The following is a 14,600-nucleotide window of genomic DNA, read 5'->3' as shown; positions in this document are numbered from 1 at the left end:
ACATTGATCATCGTTGAATTGAGATGAATGGAAGGTCAGTTCATATGGATTAACCTGGCTCTGATGAACACATTAGATGGTGGCACAGTGAAATTTAAATTAACATACTTTGTGTGTTCCTGAACTTCAGGAGGATGCGAAATATCCCATCTAACTGCACTTTTTGAAAATTCTCCCAAAATTCTCATCTACTTTTATCAGCAATGCATTCCCTCAATCAAGTGGGAAAGTTAGGGCCAGTACATAAACACTTCAGAAAAATATTTACTAAATATGAATAACTTTTTTGTGACAACTTGTAGTCAAGATGCCAGACATGAATCCAGATTCTAGCCTTCTCAACAGTAATACTCTACTTCATCAAAGATAGTGACACAAGATGCACAGCACTCAGAGTTTGGAAAAATTATTTTCTGAAGCACTCAGGAATCTGATGCAAGTCACTTTTGAATTGTGGTTTGAACCTGAGCTGCACTGCATGTGATGTGGATTGTCTACAGCAGACATCTCAAGGGTGTTGGAGCAGTACCATCAACAGTGCCTGTGCAAGATCCTACCAATCCACTGGGGACAAAGATGCACCAACACCAGCATCCTTGACCAGGCCAACATCCCCAGCATCGAGGCACTGACCATCCTTGATCGGTTACGCTAGGCTGGGCACACAGTCCGCATGACCGACACAAGAGCCCCGGGTCAGGCGCTCCACCCCCAACTTCAAAACTGCAGGCAAGCCCCAAGTCGACAGAGCAAGTGTTTCAGGGACACCCTCAAGGCCTCACCGGTGAAGTGTGGCATTCCCACAGACACCTGGGAATTGCTCCTGCTCAAAGTGGAGGAGGAGCAGCAGCATCTGGGAGGGCGTTGAGCACCTTGAGACTTACTGTTAGGAAAAAGCAGAAGCCACGCGAAAACAGAGTGAGGAGTGCACTGCCACATCAATGCCCCACTCACCCCTTCCCGCCACCACCTTCTGCCCCAAATGTAAGAGAGCCTGTTGTAGCCGCATCGGTCTGCATAGTCACTTACGGACTCACCCCAAGAATGGAAGAGAGTCATCCTTTTCTGTGAGGGACTGTCAATGATGATGACACTGCATGGTGCAGACAGTCACCTGAAAAATTCTAAAGGAGTTTCTGTACTGTGTGAATTCATCATCTAAAAGCTGGTTACTTCTGTAATGAAGTGACACTTCAGTCACTAAGGCAACCACTTCACTTTCATGAGCTGTGATATGAAGCCTTCACAAAGAGGTGACAAATTAAGTCTCAAAACAGATTACCAATCAGAAGAGGGCATGCTTAAACCATATAATGCCTTTGGCCAGAATCCACTGCACTTGACCTTGTTTTGATCAATGGGACAGTGGACTTTGACGGCAGTACAGAAGACAAGTTAGGCTTAAAAAAACTTTTAAGACCAGAAATGGAGAGAATGAAGTGCTGGGTGGATAATAGTAAATTGGATAATGGCAAATCAGCAAAACTATTTCAAACTAAACCCCAAAAGACCATGATCAGTGCATGGAATCGACTTCCAGGTAAAATTTTGTGTAATCATTTTAACAGTTGGATAATGTGATGGGCTAACTGAAAATGGTGAGTGGTGTGTGTGTGGTTGTAGTCTTGTCTTCCTAGAGAGCACTACAGTTACCCAAATGGTCATCTTCATTTTTCACTATCTTAAAACCGTGTGCAAATCCGAAACGAAACTTGTGGAACACGTTCGGAACCACAACCAGGCTGCACTGTCAACTCCTCCACTCAGCTGACTATTCTGATCCTCCTTTAGTCTTGTCCTTCCTCCTACAGTTTCAAGAGACTGAGCCTGAATAAAGCTAACATCTCACTTCTGATCTACACTTTTGTTCTTACCTTCTTCCAACACTTGCACTTAAGACTTTGGTCAATCACTGAGCGTCTTAAAAATGTAAAAGGAGCTTTAAAAACTCATACAGGGTAACAGATGCTCACATTTTGTGGTAAGTTTCTGAAAGCAAGATGCGTGATTCAGGGATCAGGTCCTTTAAAGGGCCGATACAAATGTTGAAGAAAAGGAGGGCATGAAAACCCAGTTACATTAGATCAATTTATTAAACAGTTCAATTTTAACCATCAAGTCAGAGAGCTATTAGGAATTGAGGACTAAATATTTAAAGCCGGTGCCTTAATTTCTAGTCCCCATCATTAGGTTTTTACATGAGCCCAAACTGTACAGTGTCTGTGGTTTACAGTCTGAATTAGTCCTCTTTACCAAAATATTAACAAAACAGGATTTCAGCCAAAGGCTCTTTTTAAAAGATGTAAACCCTGCATTCAGACCAGTTTGTAGGGGAGAATGGGCCTTGAAATGGAAGAGTTGCAGCTCCAGCTTAGGCACACGTAACACAAACGCAGCCAATATGAATGGGTGGAGTCCCTATATGAGCCTGCCTCCAAGTTCAGAAGCTAGAATCTCCAGCAATCCATGGTTGCAACAATCCTGAACCTTTTACTTTCAGGAGAGATTCAGTGGCATTTTAAATTTCTGAGGCATTTTCAGGACACAGAGTGAGTGTGTTTGGTTGTCAGGAATATTTTGGAGAGAAATAATTAGGATTTAAAAAAAGATCACTGCGCTTGAATTCATAGTGCAGCATTACTGCAGGACAATTTTTACTCCCTCTTCTTAGGGCGAAGTAGGCCATCTGCTCCTCCACACTCTCCATACTATTCTAAAAGGTGGTAGGCAGGAGCATTTCACTGACAACTCGTTCCTCTCAAATTTGGTAGGCCTCTATTTAGGGGAATTCCTCACAACAAACAAACAAGCACAAGCTTGAATCTTGCAGTCTACTGCTGTGTCATGCTTCAATGTACTGGCCACCTTGCCGTCTTGGAACACTTGTTTTAAGATCCTATTACCATCTACTGCTGGAGGACAGATTCATATGGTGACAGACAAGATAATGTCTTGTTCCCACTATCAAGTAACAGGCCTTGGGCTGTGACTGTACATTATCAGCTTGAGCACAGCTTCTATTGGTGGTGCACGTGATTTCTGATCAGCCAAACAGCACCTTCTTACTCCCCCCTACAAGGCACTCTGAACACTGCAATTACAAAAGATCTGCTTATGTGTCAATGACAACAGGAATTGTACCAATACATATTCTTCTCCGTAAACAGTACAGGGCTTCGGGGTACAAAACATCTTCGATTTTTGTTTGTTCCCAGTTTCTTGCAATCCATTTTATTTTGCCAAATATACAATTCAAGACAACATTCCTGTGATGCTCCTTTACCATTCACTGCTCATTCTGTTGGCCCTCTGTGATACCCGACACTGATCCCTGGCCTTTGTTCACGTCACTGATGCAAACCCATTGGCCTTCAACGGACTCCTTCCATAGACTGACCTGCAAAAACAGATTGTATGAAAGGGTGATGGTTATGTCGTGCTCAAACATGGAAACAGCCCACTTACAGAAGAAAACTCCTTCATTGAAACAATTTCATGACGACTATTCCTGAAAGAATAACGAAGAACCACTACTTGCAGAATTAGAGCCCAATGGGAGGGAATGTTAAGGCAGGAAACTAAAACTAATTTCTAAATTGCATTCTCAGGCATGATTTTCTGTTATTGCCCATCTCTGGAGCCCTTAATTGTTTCTCAAGAGTAACCATGTTTGTGTGGGATTGAAACTGAATGTGTTTCTAACAAAGGGGTAGGTACTGTAAATTTATCTGGGCTTCCAGAAGGTGTTTGATAAGGTGCCGCACAAAAGGTTAATTCACAAGGTTGGATCATATGTGATTAGGAGTAATTTACTAGCCTGGATAGATAACTGGCTGATGGTTAGAAAACAGAGAGTCAAATGGCTGTTTTTCTGCATAGTAAGATTTAACTGGAGGAGTGCCACAGGGGGTCGGTCCTCGGACAATCTACATTAATGACCTGGATACAGGGATAGAAGGGTGTATCACTAAATTTGCGGACAACACAAAAATAGGTGGAACACTAAACTGAAATGAGGAAGTAAGAACCTTTACAATTGACATAGGTCAGGAGAGTGGGCCAACATGTGGCAGATGCGGTTTAATGTGGATACGTGCAAGGTCATACTTTTGTGTGGGAAAAAATGGGAAAGCGACCTATTTTCATCATGGGGAGAGACTTCAGGGTGCTCGAGTGCAGAGGGATCTATGTTCATGAGTCACAGAAAACTAGCACACGGTATAGCAGATAATAAAGCAAATGGAGTGTTGGCTTTTACAGCAAAAGGAATAGAATATAAAGGTAAATATTGTTGCAACTGTACAGGTATTGGTGAGACTGCATCTGGAGTCTTGTGCACAGTTTTAGTCCCCTTATTTGAGGAAAGATGTAGTGGCATTGTAGGCAGTTCAGAGGAGGTTCACTAGACTAATCCAGAGGTGAGGGGCGTGTCATAGCGTCATAGAAACTTACACCCTTCGGTCCAACCCGTCCATGCCGACCACATATCCCAACTGAATCTCGTCCCACCAAACCCTTCCTATTCATGTACCCATCCAAATGCCTCTTAAATGTTGCTATTGTACCAGCCTCCACCACATCCTCTGGCAGCTCAACCCATACACGCACCACCCTCTGTGTGAAAAAGTTGCCCCTTTGATCTCTTTTATATCTTTCCCCTCTCACCCTAAACCTATGCCCTCTAGTTCTCCGTCCCCAGGGAAAAGACTTTGTCTATTTACCCTATCCATGTCCCTCTTAATTTTGTAAACCTCTATAAGGTCACCCCTCAGCCTCCGACACTCCAGGGAAAACAGCCCCAGCCTGTTCAGCCTCTCCCTATAGTTCAAATCCTCCAACCCTGGCAGCATCCCTGTAAATCTTTTCTGAACCCTTTCAAGTTTCACAACATCTTTCCAATAGGAAGGAGACCAGAATTGCATGCAATATTCCAACAGTGGCCTAACCAATGTCCTGTACAGCCGCAACATGACCTCCCAACTCATGTACTCAATACTCTGACCAATAAAGGAAAGCATACCAAACGCCTATGAAGAGAGATAGAGCAATTTAGGCTTTTACTCTCTGGAAATTCGAAGAATGTGGGGAGATCAAATTGAGGTATTTAAGATGATAAAACTGTGGATACAATAGATGTGGAGTGGATGCCTCCTCTTGTGGGGTGTTCTAGGATGTGATGTCATTCTTTTAAATTTGCTACCCTTTATCCTAAAACTGAGTTGAGGAGAAACGACTTCTCCCAAAGGGCTGTGAATCTGTGGAATTCGCTACCCCAAAGTGCAGTGGATGCTGGGTCAGTGAGTTAAGGAGGACTTAGACAGATGGGTTGAAGGGATATGATCGAATGGTAGAGCAGACACAATGGGCCGAATAGCCTAATGCTGCTCCTATATCTAATGAACTTTCCTTTTCTAAGTTATAAGTTGTATCAATTAACCTGGGTTAAGATGACAGTTCAAAATCTTTATCATCAACATAAGCTTTTCAAACCCAAGTATTTTGCTGGGGCTTTAGGAACAGTGGAAGAACAGCAAGCCTGTAAATATAGGCCATATATCCTCGCCATTCCGTGAGATCATGGCTGATCTACAATCGCTCCATCTGTTCCATACTTGTTAATACTTTTAGGTAACAAATATCTATTAATCTTAGATTAAACATTTAACACTTGATCACTTCAACAGCTACCTGTAGAAGACAGTCCGATACGCCTAGCCCCTGTTTGTAAAAAGGTTTCCAAATTTCACTCCTGAAACGTCTGGCTCCAATCTCTAGACCATGCCTTTTGCTTTTTCTGACTGGCAGAAATAGTACTTCCTCTATTTAATGTTTTCCAATTAAATTCAAATTGTAAAGTGCCATGGTGGATTAGTCCCAGTCTCTGCATTACTAGAAATGTAAATTATCCACAAAAGCCAGTGAAAGCTGTACCTCTATGGAAGAAGAAAAGGATCGTGTCCCACAACTGCATCTGGTACTCCTTCCTGAGTACAAGTAAGTGGCTCGGTAGGCTACTTCAGAGATTGCAATAGCTATGGTCACAGGTTACATGTCGGTCAGAGTGGATAGGGTTCCTTGGTCTGAAGGATTTGTCAGCCCTGTTGATTTTTAAGACAATCTTACTCCTACACCAAAACCATTAATTGCAAGATTTATTGAATGCAATTTCTCAAAGTGCCATGGGATTTTAACTTGTAAGCTTCGGGCTGCTTACCCAGCACCATAACTACTGAACTGCAACCATGTGTTCTGAACATCATCTGAATGGCTGGATTAAATTACAATCTCAAATTATAGACAGCTGAAACTAATGTTATAAATAAGCGCGGTGCTAATAATAAAAACCTTGCACTTGTATCACCATGCACAATCTCATGATGGCCCAAGGCATTTTACTGCAATAAAACAGACTTTGATGTAAACACAGTAAGCAATTTGTCCACAGCAAGGTTCTACAAACAGTAACTGTGACAGTGGCTCAATAAACTATTTTATTGACATCGGTTGAGGGTTTAAATGTTGGTCAAGACACTCGAGAGGAACTGGGCTCTTCGCTTAACATCTCACCTGAAGGTGGCACCTCTGATAGTGCAGCATTCAAATAGTGCAGCACTGGTCTGTCATCTTAGATTAGATACTCAACAAACTGGACAAGAATTGGGCTTGAGCCCACAACGGAGCTGAGCTCTTCCATGTCAGTAGGAAGGTAAAAAGAGATTGGGGAGTGGCATTCCTGATCAGGGACAGTATCACAGCTGCAGAAAGGGAGATCGCTGAGGAGGGTTTGTCTACTGAATCAGTATGGGTGGAAGGCAGAAACAGGAAAGGAGCAGTCACTTTATTGAGAGTTTTCTACAGGCAACCTCCCCCCCCCTCCAAAAGCAACAGAGACAGAGAGGAGCAGATTGGGAGGCAGATCTTGGAAATGTGCAGAAGTTACAGGGTTGTTGTCATGGGCGACTTTAACTTCCACAATATTGATTGGAACCTACTTAGTTCAAATAGTTTGGATGGAGCAGTTTTTGTCAGGTGTGTCCAGGAAGGGTTCCTGTTGCAATATGTAGATGTTGGATTTGGTGCTTGGGAATGAACCATACCAGGTGTCAGATCTCTCGGTGGGACAGCATTTCAGTGATAGTGATCGCAACTCCCTGACCTCTACTATACTCATGGAGAGGGATAGGTGCAAACGACACAGGAAAGTTGTTAATTGGGGGAGGGGGAATTACAATGCTATTAGGCAAGAAGTGGGGCACCTAAACTGGGAACAGAGTTCTCAGGGAAATGCACGACAGAAATGTGGGGGCTGTTTAGGAAGCACCTGCTGATAGTGGGACAAACCTATCCGGCACTGAGGCAAGGAAGGGATGGTAGATTGAAAGAACCTTGAGTGAAAAAGGATGTGGAACATCTCGTCAAGAGGAAGAAGAAGCATACTTAAGGTTGAGGAGGCAAGCATCAGGTAGGGCTCTAGAGCCAGGAAGGAACTGAAGAATGGACGTAGGAGAGCTAGAAGGGGGCATGAAAAAACTTTAGCAGATACGATTAAGGAAAACTCCAAGGCATTCTACACTAATGTGAGGAACAAGAGGATGGCCAGAGTGAGGGTAGGGTCAATCAAGGATAGTAGAGGGAACTTGCGCCTGGAGTTGGAGGAAGTAGGGGATCCTTAATGAATACTTTGCTTCAGTATTCACTAGTGAGAGGGACCTTGTCCTTTGTGACTCATATGCTCAAACAAGTTGATGTTAAGAAGGAGGGTGTGCTGAAAATTTTGAAAAACATAACTATAGATAAATCCCCTGGGCCAGACGGGATATACCCTAGGTTACTAAGAGAAGCAAGGGAAGAGATTGGTGCACCTTTAGCAATGATCTTTGCGTCTTCACTGTCCACTGGAGTAGTGCCAGATGATTGGAGGGTGATAAATGTTATTCCCTTTTTCAAGAAAAGGATTTGGAATAATCCTGGGAATTATGGACCAGTCAGTCTCATGTCTGTGGTGGGCAAAGTATTGGAGAGGATTCTGTGCGATGGGATTTATGATTACTTGGAAAACCATAGTTTGATCAGAGATGGTCAGCATGGCTTTGTGAGGGTCAGGTCATGCCTCACAAACCTTATTGAATTCTTTGTGGATGTGACAAAACACATTGATGAAGGTACAGCAGTGGATGTGGTGTATATAGATTTTAGCAAGGTGCTTGATATGGTTCCCCATGGTAGGCTCATTCAGAAAGTAAGGAGGCATGGGATACAGGGAAACCTGTCTGTCTGGATACAGAATTGGCTGGTTCATAGACGACAAAGGGTGGTGGTAGATGGAAAGTATTCAGCCTGGAGCTCAGTGACCAATGGTGTCCCACACGAACCTGTTCTGGGACCTCTGTTCTTTGTGATTTTTATAAATGACTTAGATGAGGAAGTGGAAGGGTGGATTAGTAAGTTTGCCGATGACACGAAGGTTGGAGGAATGGTGGACAGCGTGGAGGGCTGTTGTAGGTAGCAACAGGTCATTGACAGGATGCAGAGCTGGGCTGAGAGTGGCAGATGGAGCTCAACCTGGATAAATGTGAAGTGATTCATTTTGAAAGGTTGAATTTGAATGCAGATTACAGGGTTAAAGGCAGGATTCTTGGCAGTGTGGAGGAACAGAGGGATCTTGGGGTCCATGTCCATAGATCCCTCAAAGCTGCCACCCAAGTTGATAGGGTTAAGAAGGTGTAAGGAGTGTTGGCTTTCATCAGCAGTGGGATTGAGTTTAAGAGCTGCAAGGTTATGCTGCAGCTCTGTAGAGCCCTGGTTAGACCACACTTGGAATATTATGTTCAGTTTTGGTCAACTCATTATAGGAAGGATGTAGAAGCTTTAGAGAGGGTGCAGAGGAGATTTACCAGGATGCTGCCTGGACTGGAAGGCATGTCTTATTAAGAAAGGTTGAGGGAGCTAGGGCTTTTCTCATTGGAGCAAAGAAGGATGAGAGGTGACTTGATAGAGGTGTACAAGGTGATGACAGGCATAGATAGAGTGGAGAGGCAGAGATTTTTTCCCCATGGCTGAAATGTCTACCATGAGGGGGGCATAATTTTAAGGTAATTGGAGGAAGGTTTTGGGGAGATGTCAGAGGTAAGTTCTTAACTCAAGAGTGGTGGCTGCGTTGAACACACCGCCAGCAGTGGTAGTAAAGTCAGAGACATTGGGGACATTTAAATGACTCTTGGATAGGCACATGGAAGAATGAAGGGTATGTAGGTTAATGTTATCTTAGAGTTGGATAGAGAGACGGCACAACACAGAGGGCCGAAGGGCCTGTACTGTGCTGTTCTATGTTCTAAAGGTACTCCTAATACAGTACACTGAGCCATAAGAGTTCTGAAGGACACCCACAATGTGGGCAGATTGAATTTGACATGAGACACTGGCATTCCTGATGACAGTGATCTACTGTTTGAATTTGTGGAACTGGGGTGAGAGCGTGAATGAAGTTGGCTACTCTATCCTTTTCAGATGAACAGTCTAACATTGTCTGAGACCAATAAAAATAATAATACTGGAGGAAAACAGGCATCCATGAAAGTATTCAAGAAAGGACCATCACTTTAAAGAGCAGAATACTAGAAGAAAAATCAAGATAGTTAAATTCAAATGAAAGTATATATAATGTGAAGAGAAAGTACAGTAGATAGTCAGGGCTTATTATCTTTATATCAATATCATTATAATCACACCACCACTTTATACATATTATCTGTTATTTGTGAGACAAAAGGGACTAGTATTAATCTATACCATGAAAGCTTTTTATTACAGTGAGTGAAAGAATTTTTGTGAAATCGCTAGGAAATCAAAGTATTAAATAACTTGTTTTATTTATGAAAATATCCCCAACATCACCAAAGGATTATGTGTTGTGTGGGCACAGTAAGATCATTGTAGCCTTATGATCAGTGGAGGATTCAAACGTAACCCAGCTCAGTAAATTGCAGCAGAGTTACAGACCCTCAGGAGTAAATTACAGGCTTGTGTTTCAATTGAGACATTAAATGGTTTATATGACATATAAAATAATAGACCCCTGGGAAGGCGCTATGGGCTGGAATTACAATCAGGCCGATTTAGGTTAGATCATGACCCACAGCTTTAAGATTAGATTACAATAGGCAGTTCCATCCAGGGTGCTTTTAAACATATATATGCATGTATTTCATCAATCCTGGGGGATACAGCAGCAAATATGAAAGAAAAATTCAAGTCAAAAGAAAGGATCAAGTACAAGGAAAAAAAGGAAGCAAAAATTCACCAAACACAGAAACTGAAGCAAAGATATGAGAGCAAATTTAAAAAAAGGGATTCTTAGTGTACAGGGACAGCTATTTTATGCACATTTTAAATGCCAACGCATTATAGGATCAGGATAGTATCACTTCAGAAATTCCAAATTTGCATACACTATTCATTTGGATAATACATGCATCCAAAACGTGAAACTATTACCTTGTTGTCACCTCCGGAAACGGCCAAGATGTTCCCAGTGATGGACCAGCTGACGTGCCACACTACATCATTGAATTTGTGCAAGAGTTTGTGTGTCCATGTATTCCCAGTAGGGTCCTCACAAATCCAGATAAACACTCGGCCATCCTGAGGAACCAGAGGTTAATCATTGAATCATACACCAAGTTACATTGCTGTAGCAACTTCAGCATAACAGAACACCTCCTAAAGCATTATAAAGCAAAACTTGACATCAAGTCACCGAAGGTGAGGCAAAGTAAAGCTTGATCAAAGAGGAAGGTTTTAAGGTATTTGTTACTGAAGGAAAGATAGGCGGAGAAGTTGAGGAAGGGAATTCCAAGGTTTAAGGAATTGAAAGCTGGTTGCATAGATGCCAACTGTGGAGTGATTAAAAATCAAGGATGGGCAGGAGGCCTGAAGCAGAGAAGCACAGACATTTTGTATGATGGGACATTAAAATAGATAGGGAAGGAAGGGAATGGTGGTGGAGAACCTGAAACAAAAACGAGCTTTAAAATGAAATAATTGTATAACCAGGAGCCAATGTGGATCGGTCAGGGATGATGGGTGAAATGACTTGCTGCGATTCAGAACACAGGCAGTTTGTTGAATTTTGGATGGTCTCAAGTTTACAATGTGTGGCATATGGGAAGTCAACCAAGAGTTCATGCAATATTCATGACTAGATTGAGCAAAGATATAGATTCCAGCAAAACAACTGTAAAAACACCGAGTTCATCCGCATTCCCTGTCCTCAGTACATCAAACCACCACAAGATGTGGAGTTAAAAACAACCTTATCCTTGTTAATCACGCAGGTAGCAAAGAATGGTCTTACAATCTAAGATCTGAACATACAAATCTAAATCGGGGTTTCAGTTTCCTGCTGGCAAGCTGAAGTATTATAGGGTGAAAATCTCATATTTATCAGAAAAAGTGACACCCACATCTCACTCACTACATTTACAGTTCCCAGCAGAGTCCTTTATTTGCATATAGAGTCTGACATGGTGACTTCTTAACCTTATTCGAGGGCTACAGTTTTTAAATTGAAGGCTCCAGACCTCTGCTACTTGGCAAACTGAGGGCAGTAAAGCAGTGGAACCCCAGCGCTTGCAAGTTCTCCTCTGAGCCCCACACACTATCCCTGACTTGCAAGTATTATGCTGCCCTTTCACTGTGGCGGAGTCAAAATGCTGGAACTCTCTTCCCAACAATACTGTGGGTGTACCTCCGCCACAACCGCTCCAACATCACCACTCCATGGTAATTAAAGATGAGCAGGAAATGCTGGGTGAGCCACTGTTGTCCACATCACTTGAAATAATTTTTCAAAATAAAAATAACTTCATCCATTCCTCTTTATAACTGAAAATTACTAACATGTTAGGAACTAGTCATATGTGGCTAATTGGGTACCCAGACGCTGCTGATTCAGAAACGATTACATAGTGGTAGATTTTGTCTTCATTCATGTGGTGATGCATGCAAGGCCATGTGTATACTTGTCAATCAAATAATATTAAAATCAAAGCGAGAGCTTTTCTTGATTATTAATTACTTTACAAATTGATGTTTATTCAGTAAGTACACACACACATGGAATATATTTACCTGCTGTGCAAATCTGTACAGGCATTTTATGCAGATGAGTATGGCATGTGGAAAATTAGCTATTTGGATAACATAGCTTTTTCAGCGCCACACTCTTTGACTCTTTTCTATCACACCAGCCTAGATGGCATGCACAGGTTGTCCTACTAGCAAGACAACACTTGTTCTGCTATACAGGACTGCTTCACCATTGAACTATCTAAGTTTTGCTGAAAAATATCCTAAGGGTGTGACTTCTTAGCCCCCACCATTTTGTGGTGCGAAGTTTCAGAGGGCTTGTACATGAAATAATAAGTGCTCTCAATGCAATTCCTCACTTGAAGAAAAGATACCCTGTCGTTCTGAACCTTTCTGTATTATTTGTGATCAGAGAGGAGTGTCAGCAAAAAAAAAGCAGCACAGAACTGCACACAGTTCCAATAACGTGCACTATGTTCACTTTGGTTATTTCCCACATTCCTCCCCAAATAAAACACAGAAAGCCTTAACTCACCACACCCTGTCAACCTTTGCTGAAGGTGCAGATTGCACAGATTCACTTCAGTCTGAACATATATCCCTCATACACAGTACTTACCTGGGAGCAGCTGGCAATGGTGCTTGTGGGAAGTCCAATCGATGGAGCCCAGGCAACATCCCGAACCCAGTCGCTGTGGGCTTCAAGCTTTTGATCCTCTTTCCACTGACCGTCCTCTTCTCTGCAGAAGACAAAAAGAATCAAGTAGGACAAAACATTTTTTTTTCTTAAATTTCAAAGGAGAAAGCTCAAATCAAAAGTGCAAAACATTGGCGATTGTAATTTTCTCAATGAATATGTGGAATGTCCAAAATGAATTTCAAATATCGATAGTCACAGGTGAGGTGCCGGAAGACTGGAGGTTGGCTAACGTGGTGCTACTGTTTAAGAAGGGTGGGAAGGACAAGCCAGGGAACTATAGACCACTGAACCTGACCTCGGTGGTGGGCAAGTTGTTGGTGCGAATCCTGAGGGACAGGATGTACATGTATTTGGAAAGGCAAGGACTGATTCGGGATAGTCAACATGGCTTTGTGCGTGGGAAATCATGTCTCATAAACTTGATTGAGTTTTTTGAAGAAGTAACAAAGAGGATTGATGAGGGCAGAGCGGTAGATGTGATCTATATGGACTTCAGTAAGGCGTTCGACAAGGTTCCCCATGGGAGACTGATTAGCAAGGTTAGATCTCACGGAATACAGGGAGAACTAGCCATTTGGATACAGAACTGGTTCAAAGGTAGAAGACAGAGGGTGGTGGTGGAGGGTTGTTTTTCAGACTGGAGGCCTGTGACCAGTGGAGTACCACAAGGATCGGTGCTGAGTCCTCTACTTTTTGTCATCTACAGTTTGCAGATGACACCAAAATTGGAGGTGTGGTGGACAGTGAAGAAGGTTACCTCCGATTACAACAGGATCTTGATCAGATGGGCCAATGGGCTGAGATGTGGCAGATAGAGTTTAATTTTGGGAAAGCAAATCTTAGCAGGACTTATACACTTAATGGTAAGGTCCTAGGGAATGTTGCTGAACAAAGAGACCTTGGAGTACAGGTTCATAGCTCCTTGAGAGTGGAGCCACAGGTAGATAGGACAGTGAAGGCGGCTTTTGGTATGCTTTTCTTTATTGGTCAGAGTATTGAGTACAGGAGTTGGGAGGTCATGTTGCGGCTGTACAGGACATTGGTTAGGCCTCTGTTGGAATATTGCGTGCAATTCTGGTCTCCTTCCTATTGGAAAGATGTTGTGAAACTTGAAAGGGTTCAGAAAAGATTCACAAGGATGTTGCCAGGGTTGGAGGATTTGAGCTATAGGGAGAGGCTGAACAGGCTGGGGCTGTTTTCACTGGGGCATCGGAGGCTGAGGGGTGACCTTATAGAGGTTTACAAAATTATGAGGAGCATGGATAGGATAAATAGACAAAGTCTTTTCCCTGGGGTCAGGGAGTCCAGAACTAGAGGGCATAAGTTTAGGGTGAGAGGGGAAAGATATAAAAGAGACCTAAGGGGCAACTTTTTCATGCAGAGGGTGGCATGTGTATGGAATGAGCTGCCAGAGGAAGTGGTGGAGGCTGGTACAATAGCAACATTTAAGAGGCATTTGGATGGGTATATGAATAGGAAGGGTTTGGAGGGATATGGGCCGGTGCTGGCAGGTGGGACTTGTATGGGTTGGGATATCTGGTCGGCATGGACAGGTTGGACCGAAGGGTCTGTTTCCATGCTGTACATCTCTATGACTCTATAAATGGAGCTTTTAAAATGTGCATTTGATATTGTCAAACATCTCAAGGTGCCTCTCCATTATTGTAAGCATAACAATGGGACAGAGGAGGGACAATTCAGACATAACCAGAAACTTGGTCAAAGGGGTAAATTAATGATGGAGAGGTTGAGGAGGGAACTCCAGAGTTTAGAGCCTGAACAGTTGAAGGTATGACTTTCATCATGGCTGAAC

At 42.8% G+C, this 14,600-nt stretch overlaps 1 protein-coding gene across 1 annotated transcript in view; it reads right to left on the bottom strand.

The window, feature by feature from the left end:
• Window positions 1–2,069: 2,069 nt before the first annotated feature.
• sec13 (SEC13 homolog, nuclear pore and COPII coat complex component) overlaps window positions 2,070–14,600 on the bottom strand; it is a 37,706-nt gene continuing 25,175 nt past the window's right edge. Inside the window, exons 7-9 of the mRNA XM_043708530.2 lie at window positions 12,707–12,827; window positions 10,495–10,641; window positions 2,070–3,397 (exon numbers count right to left, since the gene is read on the bottom strand). Of these exons, the coding sequence (XP_043564465.1) occupies window positions 3,287–3,397; window positions 10,495–10,641; window positions 12,707–12,827 (379 nt within the window). The 3' untranslated portion in view covers window positions 2,070–3,286. The remainder of the gene's footprint in view (window positions 3,398–10,494; window positions 10,642–12,706; window positions 12,828–14,600) is intronic.

The sequence above is a fragment of the Chiloscyllium plagiosum genome, unplaced genomic scaffold (assembly GCF_037043375.1).
Source record: "Chiloscyllium plagiosum isolate Xiang-an unplaced genomic scaffold, Cpla_swu_hap1 HiC_scaffold_14, whole genome shotgun sequence".
NCBI lineage: Eukaryota > Metazoa > Chordata > Chondrichthyes > Orectolobiformes > Hemiscylliidae > Chiloscyllium > Chiloscyllium plagiosum.
This window is presented reverse-complemented; position numbering and strand designations above follow the sequence as displayed.